The sequence below is a fragment of the Hemicordylus capensis genome, chromosome 6, assembly GCF_027244095.1.
Source record: "Hemicordylus capensis ecotype Gifberg chromosome 6, rHemCap1.1.pri, whole genome shotgun sequence".
NCBI classification, from domain to species: Eukaryota; Metazoa; Chordata; class Lepidosauria; order Squamata; family Cordylidae; genus Hemicordylus; species Hemicordylus capensis.
Window position 1 is genome coordinate 136,283,389 of NC_069662.1, and position 14,310 is coordinate 136,297,698.

General features: G+C 41.7%; 1 protein-coding gene across 5 annotated transcripts in view; it reads right to left on the bottom strand.

The window, feature by feature from the left end:
• The window catches only part of MINDY3 (MINDY lysine 48 deubiquitinase 3), a 42,166-nt gene that overhangs the window by 6,283 nt on the left and 21,573 nt on the right, over positions 1–14,310 (bottom strand). For all 5 annotated transcript variants that reach the window (XM_053263187.1, XM_053263184.1, XM_053263185.1 and 2 more), the window contains 4 exons: positions 13,510–13,583; positions 13,041–13,120; positions 8,350–8,420; positions 7,791–7,871 (listed from right to left, as the gene is read on the bottom strand). In XM_053263187.1, coding sequence (XP_053119162.1) covers positions 7,791–7,871; positions 8,350–8,420; positions 13,041–13,120; positions 13,510–13,583 — 306 coding nt within the window. The remainder of the gene's footprint in view (positions 1–7,790; positions 7,872–8,349; positions 8,421–13,040; positions 13,121–13,509; positions 13,584–14,310) is intronic.

The window sequence follows — 14,310 nt, forward strand, 5'->3', positions numbered from 1 at the left end:
GAAGTGACTGGCCCAGAGTCATCCAGCTAGTTACATGGCTGAATGGGGATTTGAACTCGGGTCTCCCCGGTCCTAGTCCAGCACTGTAACCACTACACCACGCTGGTTTGCATTCAGAGCACAATCAAGAATTATAAATATTTTAAAAAGTTTGCAGACCATGGTTTGAGCTAGATAGCTTTGGAATGATATCTAAATTGAACTAAAGAGGTTCATCTGCAGTTACCACCAGCTTGTCTGGTGGCTACGCAGGGACAGGCCTTCTCTGTTGCCGCCTCTGGAATGTGTTCCCTGCTGAAAGCAAGAGCCTCACCATCTCTGACAACATTTAAAAATTCTTTAAAGGCACATTTATTCATCCAAACTTTTAAACTAGAGTTGTGGTTTTTAATTATTTTAAGGTTTTAATTTCTGTTTTAATGTATTAGTTTATGCTGCTGACAACTACCCAGAGACAGATGTTTGGAGTGGCGTACAAATATAATAAATTTAAGAAGGAGGAGGAGTTTTTGTATGTTGCACTGCCTCTGGAGACCACTGCAAGTAGAGACCTGAAATGAACAATCAAGAATGTGATGTGCATAAAGGGGCTTTAACCAGATTTTAACCCTATTTAGTCGTTTGGTAAAAAAAGCTTCCCAACACACTTATAGGAGTCAAAGTGAGTCGTAAGCCCCGCCCTAGTGCGTCACCCCTTTGACCTTACCACTCATGGTTACAGCAGCGTTTGTCTACCTAGGAAACACCATAACTGGGATGGTTGGTGCTTCCATTATCAGCAACCTGAAGTGATCCATGCTGCTAGTCACAGAAGGACCAGCCATCACGGTAACAGTCTTTCCCTAGGGAGAAACCACGGTAACCATGAGTGGAAATGTCAAGGGGGTGAGTGACATGCCAGGTAGTGACCTTCAACCCACTTCGGTTCCTGTAATCATGTTGGGAATGTCCCCGTCCCCCGCTATAAAACCATCTGAATAGGGCTTTTGATTATGCATTAAAAATGCAATGCAGTTAAGATAGTGTTGCTTCATTGTGCACTTACAGATTTAGAGACTAAAGCAAGCTTCAAGATTTAAGACATTCTAGGATTTTCAGTCAAAATCCTGCCGTGCCTTCAATTCCCCTCAATCTGTAGCCCCAATTCCTTCTGCTTGCCCCCACTTTTCTCTACTTCCACTGTTATTAGACAGCCCTCCAAAATATTGAGGCATTAAGACATTGTGTTATCAGCAAATATGAAAAACTAATTGATAGTTTCATCAGCTCTTCTGGACAAAAGGCAACACCCCCACCCCCGGCAACAAAAACACAGTATCCTCTCTCCAGTCCTAAACGGAGTTCTGGGGAAAACATTCCTTGCTTCCATCACCAGTTCTGAAGGCTGCAGATACTTCAAGAGAGCATGGGACAGGGTCTAGGTCTGGAAAAGTTGGCCTGGCAACCCCTCCTGCTCTGCCCTAAGCAACAGTCTCATAGATATATGATCAAATGTGGAGCAGGCAGCAAGAAGTCAGGCCTTCTTCTGCAGCCCTGGCCCTACCCTTTGCTGGTCTATAGTAGCAACAACCCACTAGTCAACCCCATCATCAAAATCATAGCTTCAACTTTTGCAACTTGTAAAAAGCAAGCAACTCATTCACTTCAGGCAGTTAACAGTTATTAAAAAGGTAAAACATCCAAAATATGTCCTTCATTTGCCAAAGTTCCACAATTTCTGCCAAACACAAGCACCCAGGCCTTGTAAATGGTTATCTAAAATATCCACTCCCCCAAATCTCCTATAGAAAGAAATTCTATCAGTAATTTACCAAACCTTATTTCGAAGTACACCATGTCTCAAAGGCAAGAATATCATGTTTCACCCTTTGGACCTTGTGATACTCCAAACAAAAGCCATTTTGCTCCATTTTAAATACCATTCTCTTTGATAATGCATGTTTATTTTAGGATCCCATGTCTAGCCTTGGAGGCAAACACACACATCGTTTGAACGCCCCAATAAAGATTTCTCAGCCATTTTCATTCCCAAAATCAAAACCGGCACAAACTCACTGGGGTTTTAAAAAGTGCATCACAAATGTTTTAGTTTATAAATCCCTAATTCTTTAAATGTAAATTTTTTTAAAAAAAATTGCAGCTGTAGATAGTTGCACTCATTATACAAATTAGGAGTCAGAACAAACATTAATTTCTCCTCCATCTATGCCTATATATAAACACCTACCCTCCTGTCTCAACAGTGTTTCTTCCATCAAGAATATATCCACCAAGAACAAGTGAAGCAAGCAAGCATATTTTCCTTCTCTTGAAGGAAGGAACACCACAGGCCCAGGGCTAGAAGTTTTACACAAATTTTTAGGAGCCAATGCTGCTGAGGAATGAAAAATACTCCAGATTCTTAACCTGCAGGCTAATATAAAAAGCTTGTGTTTTCATTTATGCTTTTATTATGTAGCAGCAACTTCAGAAACAAACATTAGTTCAACAATTCCTGAAACCTCTGTTTCAAAAGCCCAGCAAGCAAAACTTTACTGAGCAAACTCAGAACCCTAAAAGGACTACAGAACTAGTTCCAGGAGCCAAAAGGAAGCTCACAGCCTCCTCATCTAATGTCTGAATGAGGCTAGTGGGATAGGGACTGCTGTTTGGTCAGGCCAGAGGAGGAGGAATTGAAAGCTTCCCTTTGGCTCATGGTACTAGTTCTGTACTAATACTAGCGGAAGTCCTAATCTCTCTTCCCTGCTGGAGAGGGCTGACATACTTACAGCCGTCTTCTGAAGAGGGCAAGGCTGCAAGCGTGATGGAGGGTGCTTCTATGATCTGAAGGCTCAGAGCAGGCTTCCCCAAACTGCGGCCCTCCAGATGTTGCTGAACTACAACTCCCAGCATACCCAGACACAAAAAATTATGTTTAGGGATGCTGGGAGTTGTAGTTCAGCAACATCTGGAGGGCCGCAGTTTGGGGAAGCCTGGCTCAGAGCCTCCTGATCACGTGCCCAGCATCACGCTTGCAGCTTCTCCCACTTCAGACAAAGGCTGTAAATGTGAGTGCTGCAGAAGGGAGAATGACGGATGGCAGGGTGGGATTTCCTTTCGCTCTTAGGATGGGAAGGGAAACAGGACCTACACAGTGCCACGGAGGCAAGGTGTTCCCATTGAAGGAGGAAACAGAAGAGCCTGGAATGTTCCTGACTGACCCACCACTGCACAGGCAGCAGGGCCCAGTCGTGTGAAGGACAGAGACCACTATGAAGAACTGTAGAGACCACCTTGGGGTATGCTTTTACAGAGTGTGGCATAAAAACAGATCTATCTATTAAAAAAACTTTTCAAGAACCTGGTCAGCTACTGCAAACTCCTTGTTGCACAAGCCTGTGTAGCTCTTTGAAATCCATACAAGAAGCCACAAGATAGACACAGCCAGAGTCAGGCCTTTTTGGACAGTTTCATAAACAATGAACATGGCATGAAATAAATGAACATATGAAACTGCTTCATGCCGATTCAGACTGATGCTTCATCTGCCCCATTATTGTACACTTGGAGTGGCAGTAGCCCTCCAAAGCACCCGGCAAAGGCCTCTCTTCACTCTGCTACCAGAGAACCTTTTTACAACAAATAAATAACATTGAAGGTGCCAGAGAGTGAACCTGGGACATTCTTCTACAACGGGCCCTTAACGGCTAGATCTTAAATCATCGTTAAGCAGGAGGGGTGGAACAAATGTGACTATCATGTTGTGCATGAGCAGCATTTGGAGCAGAGATATACTGCACATGTTAAAGCCTTTCTCAATCCAGCTGAGCCCGTGTTATATCACAGCTGTCAGAAGGCTGAAAAATAATACGTAAGGTTGCAACTCACTGTCCAATATAAACTTAAAGCTTCCATTTGTACATTACTATCAACCTCATTAATTTGGTTCAGGGCAGCAGATGCTACTTTAATAGAATAATTACTCACGTTTTACACTTTTCATGAGTTTGATTGTTGCTTAACCAGTGAAGGTTACTGGTTCAGTACTTCAAGAGAGGAGTGTTTTCACAAGTCACAGCAAAGAATTGTTACTTTATACAGGGGTTTTCCTGAAAGGTTGGTTAATGTTAAATTAATGTTAGTAGCTGGACCGGGCACAGAGCATCTGTGCCTCTGAAGGCCCGCTTCTGCCCTTTTACAAATCTATAGTGCAGCCTCATTTGGAGTACTGCGCATAGTTCTGGGCACCATTTCTCAAAAAGGACGTTCTAGAACTGGAAAAGGTGCAGAAGAGAGCAACCAAGATGATCAAGAGCATAGAGCACTTTCCTTACAAGACAAGGCTACAACACCTGGAGCTCTTTAGCTTAGAAACAAGTTGCTCTTCGCTATGGCGGTCAGAAAGAAACTGAACGTTGAGATGCCTAACCGCCACTAGAGGGTACTGCAGTCACGTGCAGTAGGCGGTTGGCGTCGTGAGGAGCTAACGAATTCTTCCCAAAGCTGATCTGCGCAGGAGCAGAACCCACTTCTTATGAATGATGGAACCACTATCCAGATCTAGTCTGCTTACTTCCACTATAATCTTATTTGATAATTACCATCCTCACAAGTTAGCCCACTTGTACCTCGAACATTCACACATCTGCCATCTTGAATTGGGCTGGATGACATCATCACAAACTAGGTCTCTATGTATCATTCACGACAACTGTACCAAATTTGCTTCAAATCAGTTAGGTGGCCCACAAGATAGCTCACTTGTGCCTCAAACTTGTATACATCCACCATCTTGAATCAGGGTGGATGACAGCACAAACTATGCCATCGAGGCATGTTGGACTACAACTCTCACCCCACCCACAAAAGGCTTTTTTTTTTTTAAACAGAGCTTTGGCTATTATGGCTGGGGATGATGGGAGCTGGGGTCCAAAATCTAGGGACCCGGGTTTGAGAACCCTAGATCTACTCCAAAAGCACTAACAGGAGAAAGGGTGGGCAGGAGCCATTTTAGTCAAACCCTTTCCCCACCTCCCACAACTGGGGATTAGCACTATCCGAAAGGACCATGCATTTGGTAAAAGGAAAGATCCCACAGCAGCATGCACAAAATACTATCCACAAGTATGTCTGGACTAGGTCTATTGGGAGAATGTGGCATAACAAAGAGCAGAGCAAAATCAGGACTCTTCAGTCTGAAGGTATTATGTTTGATACATGAGCTGAGGTGTTAAGATCTGATACTCTCATCATTTCCTCTTATCTCCCAAAATAAGCAGCAAAAACCTAATCAATGCATATATAACGTGCAATATTCAGTGCTAAAAAGCAAGGAAAATGCAAGACAACAGTTTTCAGAAAGTTCTTGTACAGCCTCATCTAAACACTGCTGTCGAGGGATGGTCAAAAGCATGATTGTACGTAGAAGAATCTTTATTTCAATGCAAGGAGACAACGAAGGGAATGTAAAACTCATTTCCTGCTACTTCAAAAGAGAGGATGAAATGGATTTTCAAGGGTATATATTGCACTTGTAAAGGATGAAACTGGATGCTGTAAACAAAGTTCCCTGCAACATAGGTGGGGATTCAACAGCTGTCATATGCATTACTGCTCACATGATGATCAAATGGCTCATAGGAAACAAACAGATTTGAGTAAGGTTTTGTCATCCATGTAATTATACCAATGACTGTAACACTTTGATATTTCTATTAGCCATGTGTTAAGATGCTTAAGGTCAGTTAGAAAACATTTTTGGGCAGAATTTGGCATTTACTGGGCTATGCTAGTCATCTAAATAGCTTAATACCTTAATCCCAACTCAGAGTATGGTCAGATCCAAAGAGACTCATTTGATACTTGCTGGCAACTTGTAGCCCTGTATGCTGCATCAGAATGTTTTCCCCAGCCTTCATACCAGGTTTTGGGGGACACTGATGACTACTGAAGGGAGTTGGAGCCTGAACAGTCCTGGTGCATGCAGAAGTACTTGCATGTGTGTCTTTTGATCCTGGCCACAGAGTAATGCATCTGCAGAGCAGAGATGGACATCTCCACCTGCATTCTTGTGGCATAGTTCAATGCAGACTGTATCACATACTTTTCTTAATATAGCAATAAATCCTTATTCATTTAAGCTCAAAATGCACATTACTCATAGAGTTTAAGTGGTATCCAGCAATCATATAATTTTAAACATAGTATTTCAATCTAATTCAAAAGTTAATTGATTTCTGAAACTATTAATAGCACAAAGAAAACCTAATCAGAACTGTACTTTGATCCCTCATCATTCAGAAACTCTGAACTTTCACAATTATGGTTAACTGTTATATGGTTTGGCCATGCGATTTTTAAAAGGGATGTAATCTGAAGGCAGATTAATTTATATCAGATTATAAAATCTCATTTGTGTACTTTGAATAGTTTTATTTCAAGTACTTGAATATTCACAGCTACACAAAATGCAGAACATTTTGCTCCTTTTCCTGGTAGAGTTAACTGCTAAAATCTTGAAGGAAAACAGATGTATAATGGACCCACCTCTCGCAAAGGAAATAATTTGTTCTATCACCTAGGGGTATATACAATTACATTTTCATGGTCTACGTTCAGCCATGAACAGTGACCTTTCAGACTACCATATTTAGAGCCTGTATACTGACAAGGTTAAAAAACCTAGGAGTGCTGAAATCAGTTAAACAAACTAGGATTGCCTTGTTGACTCAATTCTCTTTCAGGAAATGCCAAAACGTATCTTATTTAATGGCAACATCATAGCTTAAAGGCAGACTGAAAAACACTGGTGCATTGCAGATAACTACAGTAATGTTCCATGAATCCCAGTTTTCCTAGATAATTTTAATGAGAGCTTAAAATGCTATGTCAGTCTTTAGCTTTGGCAAAATAAAAAATAAAGTCCAGAACTGAAGTTTGTGTGAACCTCAAAACAACACAAGCCAGTTCATTCTTGCTTAATATTCATAGGTTTCATTAATACTGCCTTGAATTCCCTAGCTTTCCCTCAAGGCTGCTGTTCAATGCTTTTCTATTTGCTCCCTAACTATCTTTCATCCAGTCAGGTGCTGCAGCTCTGTGCTGATCCTGTAATGGAATATAATGGATGTAGAAGAGCCAATCACGGGGAGCACCTGACAGACAAGGAGGGCAACAGCAGGCAGCATCCATCCCTCCCATTCACCGGGAAGGGGGGGGTTGAAGAGGGCACATAGAAGGGGAAAGTGCATTTAAGAGTAGATGAGCTATGTCCCACATAAGATGGGCAGGTAGAAAGGCAAACTACTTGTCTGACAGGTGCTCCCCAATCCCCACACCCTGGAGTCTCTCTTGCCCATTCACTCCAGATCAATGTAATACAAGTAGCAGCATACCCCATTTCCCTTGAGTTTATTAGTAGTACTGGGATTCATGCAAAAACAATCCATGATTGTTTCTCAGTTGTGGAAACATTACAACACACACCACTTTGCACAAATATCCTTGTATGGCAATCATTTTATCCCAGCAAAACCATAAAAGGGTCTTAGAGACTTGATTTCTAGCCCTACAGTTGCAACCTAGGAGATTCCGAAGATGGCCCTGGAGATGCCTTCAACAATCTCAGTTGCTGAAAGCATTCTTTTAGAAATCCAGTACATTCAGAAAAACATACTTCTTACAAATGTATAATGTTAATAACATATTTTAACCCTTTGGCAAAAATTATCCTCTAGAAATGGTATGAACTGTAGACTTCAATATGTATTATTTATTTGGCTAAGAGCAGTGAAATAAAAAAGGAATCCTACCTTGGCAAAAAAGACTGTGAGATGAGTTTCACTGCCAAGTATCCAAATAGGGAACTTTGGGGACTTCAAATAGGAGCCAACCTAAAATTTCAATAAAAAGGAAGAACGAACTATGCTCTGCAAGTTCACAAAGAAGCACAATGGAACCCTGTGCTTCCAAATCCTGCAGTATAGGCAGGACTCAGAGTACTCAGCACTAAACCAACTCCACATTCTGAGAAAAGGAACACACGTATTTTGTAATTAGTGATGAGTCTGCATTCCAAGATTCAGGTTGCATTTCATGTAGTAGGGTTCAGTATGCAAGGAAGAAAGGGAATAAAGGAGAAAACATATGAGAACTGGGACCAATAGCTGTCCAGGGCACTGAAGCTCCATCCCACCCACCCCCATCACTTGCTGCTCTGTTCCAGTCCCTTCAGTTATAACATATAACAGCCCTGTGACTTGACTCTTCAACAGTTTAAAGCTATAGCTCCAAAACAACGTTTTCAAAGGCACACACTACACTTTGGTTTACAACTTCCATAATATTACATGAAGGACTTAAAGAAGTTACCTTGCAGTATCTTAGCGATTCCATAAGTGTCAAAAAACCAACAGTTGCTTGTTTATGTATTCCAAGTAATTCTGCAGAGAAACAAAAACCCCATAACAGATCAGTCAGAGTTTGATTCATATTCCTTTTACGCCAAAACAACCTGTGACACTGTGGCCAGCAAATAAAGCAACTGAAGTCAAATATAGAGAGAGGACTCTTGAATAATCAACATTAGGAACAAAAACATCTTTTCAAAAGGCATTCTCTCTATATCTAATTTACCCTCTTCAGAGAAAATATAGCCAAGATGAGCTGTTGACTTTTTGGCTTGCTGAATTGCCCTTCTGAGAAGGATTAGATACAGAGAGTTACTTCACATGTTTATGAACAGCTCAAGAACATGCTGCTAGCGGACCAGAGAAATCAGATACAGCTGCCAAAAATCTGCTTGCTTCATGCCAAGCAAGGTCTTCTAAGCATACCAACCATGTGCTTTTTCATATTATGTGAGGGAGAAGACTGTAATGCTTCCAGAAAGGAGCACTAACAAGCTGGCTGGAGTACATTAAAGCCCAACAGCATAGTTCAGGAGTCTCAAACTGCAGTCCTCCAGCGGTTGGCCTAAAAGAACTTGGCTTGTGGTAGCAAGCATGAATTGTCCCCTTTGCCAAGTAGGGTCTGCCCTGGTTTGCATTTGAATGGGAGACTACATGTGAGCACTGTAAGCTATTCCCCTCAGGGGATGGGGCTGTTCTGAGAAGAGCACCTGCATCTCCAAGATAGGGCTGGGAGAGACTCCTGCCTGCAACCATTGAGAAGCCGCTGCCAGTCTGTGCAGACAATACTGAGCTAGATGGACCAATGGTATAAGGTAGTTTACTATGTTCCTAACTCTCATCATACCCAGTCACAACGACGGGTAGCCAGGAATGATGGGAGTTGTAGCCCAACACATAGGTGCACCTAGGTAATTCTGCAGCCTGGACCTAAAGGCCTTTGGAGCGCCCCCACCCCCCACCCCCGGCTGCCCCCAGCAGAATAACCCAGAAGATGAATGTGGACTATTCATAACTGGCAAAATATTATCAGTCTGAGAAGGAGCAGAGATAGTATGTTGCCACTGGACCCTAATAAAAAACTGCTTATGCTTTGTACCAATAAAAGACATCAGTAAAGCATCTTATTCCTTCCACTCATACTTTCATTTTTTATCAGAGTAGTTTGCAGTTGTTCCTGTCACTATCACCTTAAAAGGTTAGTGACTTCTCTGGATAATTTTTCTACTTTAAAAAATTTTATTTTTAAAAAAAATTTTTTTACTCATGCTTCCCAGCACTGTTATTAATTCCCTATGTTAATTGAAACCTGCTGTTTAAAAGCCAACATAGCATGTATCTCTTAGCCTAACCTACCTCACAGGGCTGTTGTGAGGATAAAAGTAAGCATGTACACCGCTCTGAGCTCCTCCGAGAAAGAGCGGGGTATAAATGTAATAAATAAAATAAATAAATAAAATACAGCTGTTCCTCGTTTCGGCTTCAGTCACATCTTTTTCAACGTAAGGCTTCGCCCTCTAGTTTCCTATAACCTTCATTCCACCACTTATTGATGTTCAATTTTCTCTACATGTAAGGCAAAGATTTAGTTGGATTGTATATATTACAATGTTATTTAAATGGGATAATACATCTGACAGTCAGTTAGCTGGCTAGTGCAGATGCAACTTTGATTCCATGCTTGTCATGGTTAAAGTGGGTGCCAGCCTACGGGACATCCATTCTCTCCTGGTGACCTTTTCCAAGAACTAGAAAGCCGCCCCCCCCCCCCACCAACGTTTTTTGACATATATGCTAACAGTGGTTAGGGCTAACCAGGATTTCCCTTAAACCAGGATTTGAAACCCAATTCCGACGGTGGTCACCAATCTTAGTTTAAAATCACCCTTACATTAATGCCAGGGCTGACAAACTGCTTTAGCATATTTGTGAGGTGGAAGATTTTGCTACAGGGAAAGGAGGGAACACTCTTTAGGGACTTGGTTTTTTAACCACAGACACAGCCAGTGTCATATTTACACTAGCCCACTGTAGTTTCAGCTTGTGCTTTAGGGGCAAACCACACACTCCATTGCTCAACAGCCACTTGAAAAAAAACAAAAGCAGCTTCAGAGAGTAAACACATATTTGGACTCCTATAGGCGAGACAGGAAATTTCAGATAAGCTTAATCTGAAGCAGAAAAAAATAGTCGGCAGGAAAAGGGTTGAAGAGTCCTTCCCTAGTAGCTCCTTTTCATTAAAAAACACACATTTCCACTGAACATGTAGTTTACTTCTCAGTCACTTTGTAGAATACATTTCTGTACTGTGCCCGTGCTGTACCTGATTATCTGAGACATCTTCAGTATTGTCATATATTCTGTGCAGAGTCTCCCCCATTCCCATGGTTAATCTTAGAATTCTTTCAGCAAAGACAACACAACCTAAATCATTTTCATTTTTAAGTTTGCTAATCATGCTCTGGCAATTCACTTATAACCAAATGACTATATATGGAAATATACAAGACAGAAAAACTCTGGAAGTATAAAAATGTAATCACTACCACCACCGGCAGCACCATCACCACGAGTGACATCAGGACAAGGTTCAATGTTTTTGTTTGCCACAATGAGGCCTGGGGCACACTTGCAGCAGAAACAGCTGGGAATGAAGTGGAACATTCTGAGGTGGTAGTGTGGGCTGTACTACTTCAGAGTGCAGGTAAGGGAGGATATGACTGGATGCTCTCCTATGTAAAGAGCTCCCTGCAAACTGAACCAGGATAGCCTCACTAATGCTTTCTTTTTAAAAAAAAAGAACTTTCAGGGAAGGTGTGTTTGTTTGGGGAGCATTCAAACATTTGAATCCCACATCTGAACTCTAGAATTCTACCACCTCAATCTATGAGCACGAGGAGGTAGCCCAGACTTCCTCCTAGCCTTGCAGAAGAGGGCCAAGATGTCCTCCCATGGCTCCACAGCAATTCTCACCGCTTCTCTAGCTCCAAATGTGGGGGAGAGGCTGGGAGGTTGTTTTGACCAGTGTGTTGCCAATGCACCTAGAGTGCCTAGGAAGCACAGGGACAAGTCGAAGGGACCACCGCCACCTCACCAACTTGGGAGAATGGCTTCTTTTGTCACGATACTGCTGAGAAGTAAAGGCAATGCCCAGGGCTCTTTCCAGTTCCAAAGATGGAGCTGGAAAGGGAAGTAGAAGACTGTGAAAGGGCAGCGTCAGGATAAACTGGGAGGTATCCTGGCAAACAATTTTTGGCATGGTTACCAAGGACTGCTGAGAAGTATGGTGACCTGTACATGGATCATATTGGTCAACAGCCTTGAGGCATACTTTTCTTTTTGTTGAGGGCGCAACCCTAGGTTCAAGGATAGATTGTTACATTTCTCAAATGTACACTGTCACAATAGCATGGCTATATGAAACCTCTATCACAAAACACAAACACTTATTAATGGGAAGCAAGCAAAATATGCTACTTGCTTATCTCACAGCAATTACTATGTGAACTTGTGAAAGGTCTGCCATCACTACTAAACAGCTTCAAAGATCCCTTTTTGTTGTCTCTGATAAGAGGTATCCCAAATCCTCATGGACTTTTTCTCCTTAGGGCCTACTGCCATCTTGTGGTAAGTCAAGAATCTAAGCTTACTTTAAATAAATCGCATTCATGCATCAGTACAGTACACTGGTTAATCAAATAGTGTAGAAAAATCCAATTTCCCCGAGTCTCTAAGATGCTACTCCTAGTAGTAGTAGTTTTTAATGTCTAAGCACTTTATAAAAATAAAATTTCCAGTATGTAATGTTCCATAGCACTATTTTATTAATAACACAGCTGAGGAAATACCAAAGGAACTTATTTTAAGGCCATAAAAATTTAGGATTTCCGTTTTTTCATATTCCCATTAGACATCTCTCCATTCACATGGCTGCCTTAATCATGTGCACTTCTGAAGCACAAGGGTCACACTAGACTGAAGAGGTTTAGTGTGCATGTGAAAGGCTGGCCCTGGGGGAAGGGAATGGAGAGAGAACTAAGGCTGTCCCAGCTGGGTTTTTGTTTCTGCAGCAACCACTTGCAGGTCTAACTTGGCATGTGAAAGGATCTTAGTCCAGAGCTCATGAGCACATGCTCTCCTCTGTTCTTGGAGAACATCTACTTCTTGGGCAGAAACATTAGCGTTTAATAATTTGTTATTCAGCAAAGCAGAAATTTCATGGGGAATCAGTTTACCACACAGAACCTTGCAGCTACAAGGACGATAGCAACAGTGTAGTAAAGCAAGAAGGATCACAGCAATAACCAAAAAATTGGGGTGGGGAAGAGGAAAGAATACATGCCAGTGTTCCTTCTAAGGCATGTGCACGTGCTCACAAGATTTTTGATGTCCGCTCAGTTAATTTTAGATCCCACTCAGGGTTGAATCAGGAAGGCCCCATTTTGAATGCATGTGCACACACACTGCCTTGATACTGCCTCCCAGAACAAAACTCATTCTGCACACAGATTTAAAAAAATATTAAAGAGAACACTGGTACATGCACCCCATTACAGCTTCCATTTGTAAGAAATGCATCCGATTCTAAACCAAGGCAAACAAATCATTAGCATACAAAGTCTGGCTATGGTGTGGAATAATGTAGAAACTTACTCATTCCTGAGCATTCCCTGTCTCCATCCCAAACGTTAGATACTGCATGCCCCGTCAATAGGAGGTTAATTAAACTTTGGCTGCAAGGTGAGAAGAGGCTTTCAGATGTGCAAATGAGTTATGTTGCCATCTTTTTCTAAACAAGGCAATCCAGATGGCACTACTTAACAAGTATTTAAGAAGTTCTAGTAAACTAAACATACTTCCCCGCCCCAGATAGCCAACCAGCATCCATTTCAGTTTATCCAAAGGGCATGGCCCTTAGGACTATGCATATCTCCCCCCACCCCCACCCAATGAAACAATACAATTACATCTGTAAAGCCCCTAATATTCTCTTTGGCTCTCAATTTCTTTGTAATCAACTACCTGAAGAACTGTATTCCTGGAAAAAAATACCATTGGTTCAGAACATAGTCATGTTTTCTTTTCTTTTTTAAAGGGAAGTACAGGATTACTTAGAGCTTACCTTCCATGACCATAAACAGGATCTATCAATGGCTCCGTTGAATCTTCAATTTCATTTTTTATATTTTCAATACCCTAGAAAACAGGATTATTTATTGGTATGGTATATTGAGCTCGTGTTTATACTAAGAAACCTCTCAATAGTCATACCAATTCTTTAAGATGGACAAACCACCCATTAAATTTCTGCCACAAACCTGAATATTAGGGCCATACCACTAAGCACAGTACTGGCAATGGCATCTTCCTTCTCAAGGCAAATAGTAGCTACATGGAAGGCCAATCTGGATTGGTACCAGAAAGTATCAATATTACCAGAGCATGAGCTAGAAACTAATGACACTACCACCTTGCTGAAGCCAAGCAGATTTGATCAGTACGTCAATGGGTTACCAGCTGTGAACAGTGCCTTACAGTGGTGTGCATGCTGGTTCAATGCTATTTACTCCAAAGTCCGTCCATGCTGCTAGTGAGTTTCAAGAAGCTCCATGGCTACCAAGAATTGTTTCATTGCTGTAGAAATGATTTTCCAATCATTCCCAATGAGAAAATAGTTGCAACAGCAACACCACCATTATTAGTGGCCACAGAGCCTCTCCATGCTTTCTAGCAGCATGGACAGGCTTTGGAGTAGCACAGAACCAGCATGTTGCACTCTTGGATCAGTGGAGTGCTGAACAAAATGCAAGTCACTATGCATGCCACCTTGAGTTCCATGATGGAAGAAAGGTGAGACATGCATGTAATGAGTAAATAAATACTGGTGATTAGCTGCCCTCTTTTTGACCAATTTGTTAAGCTG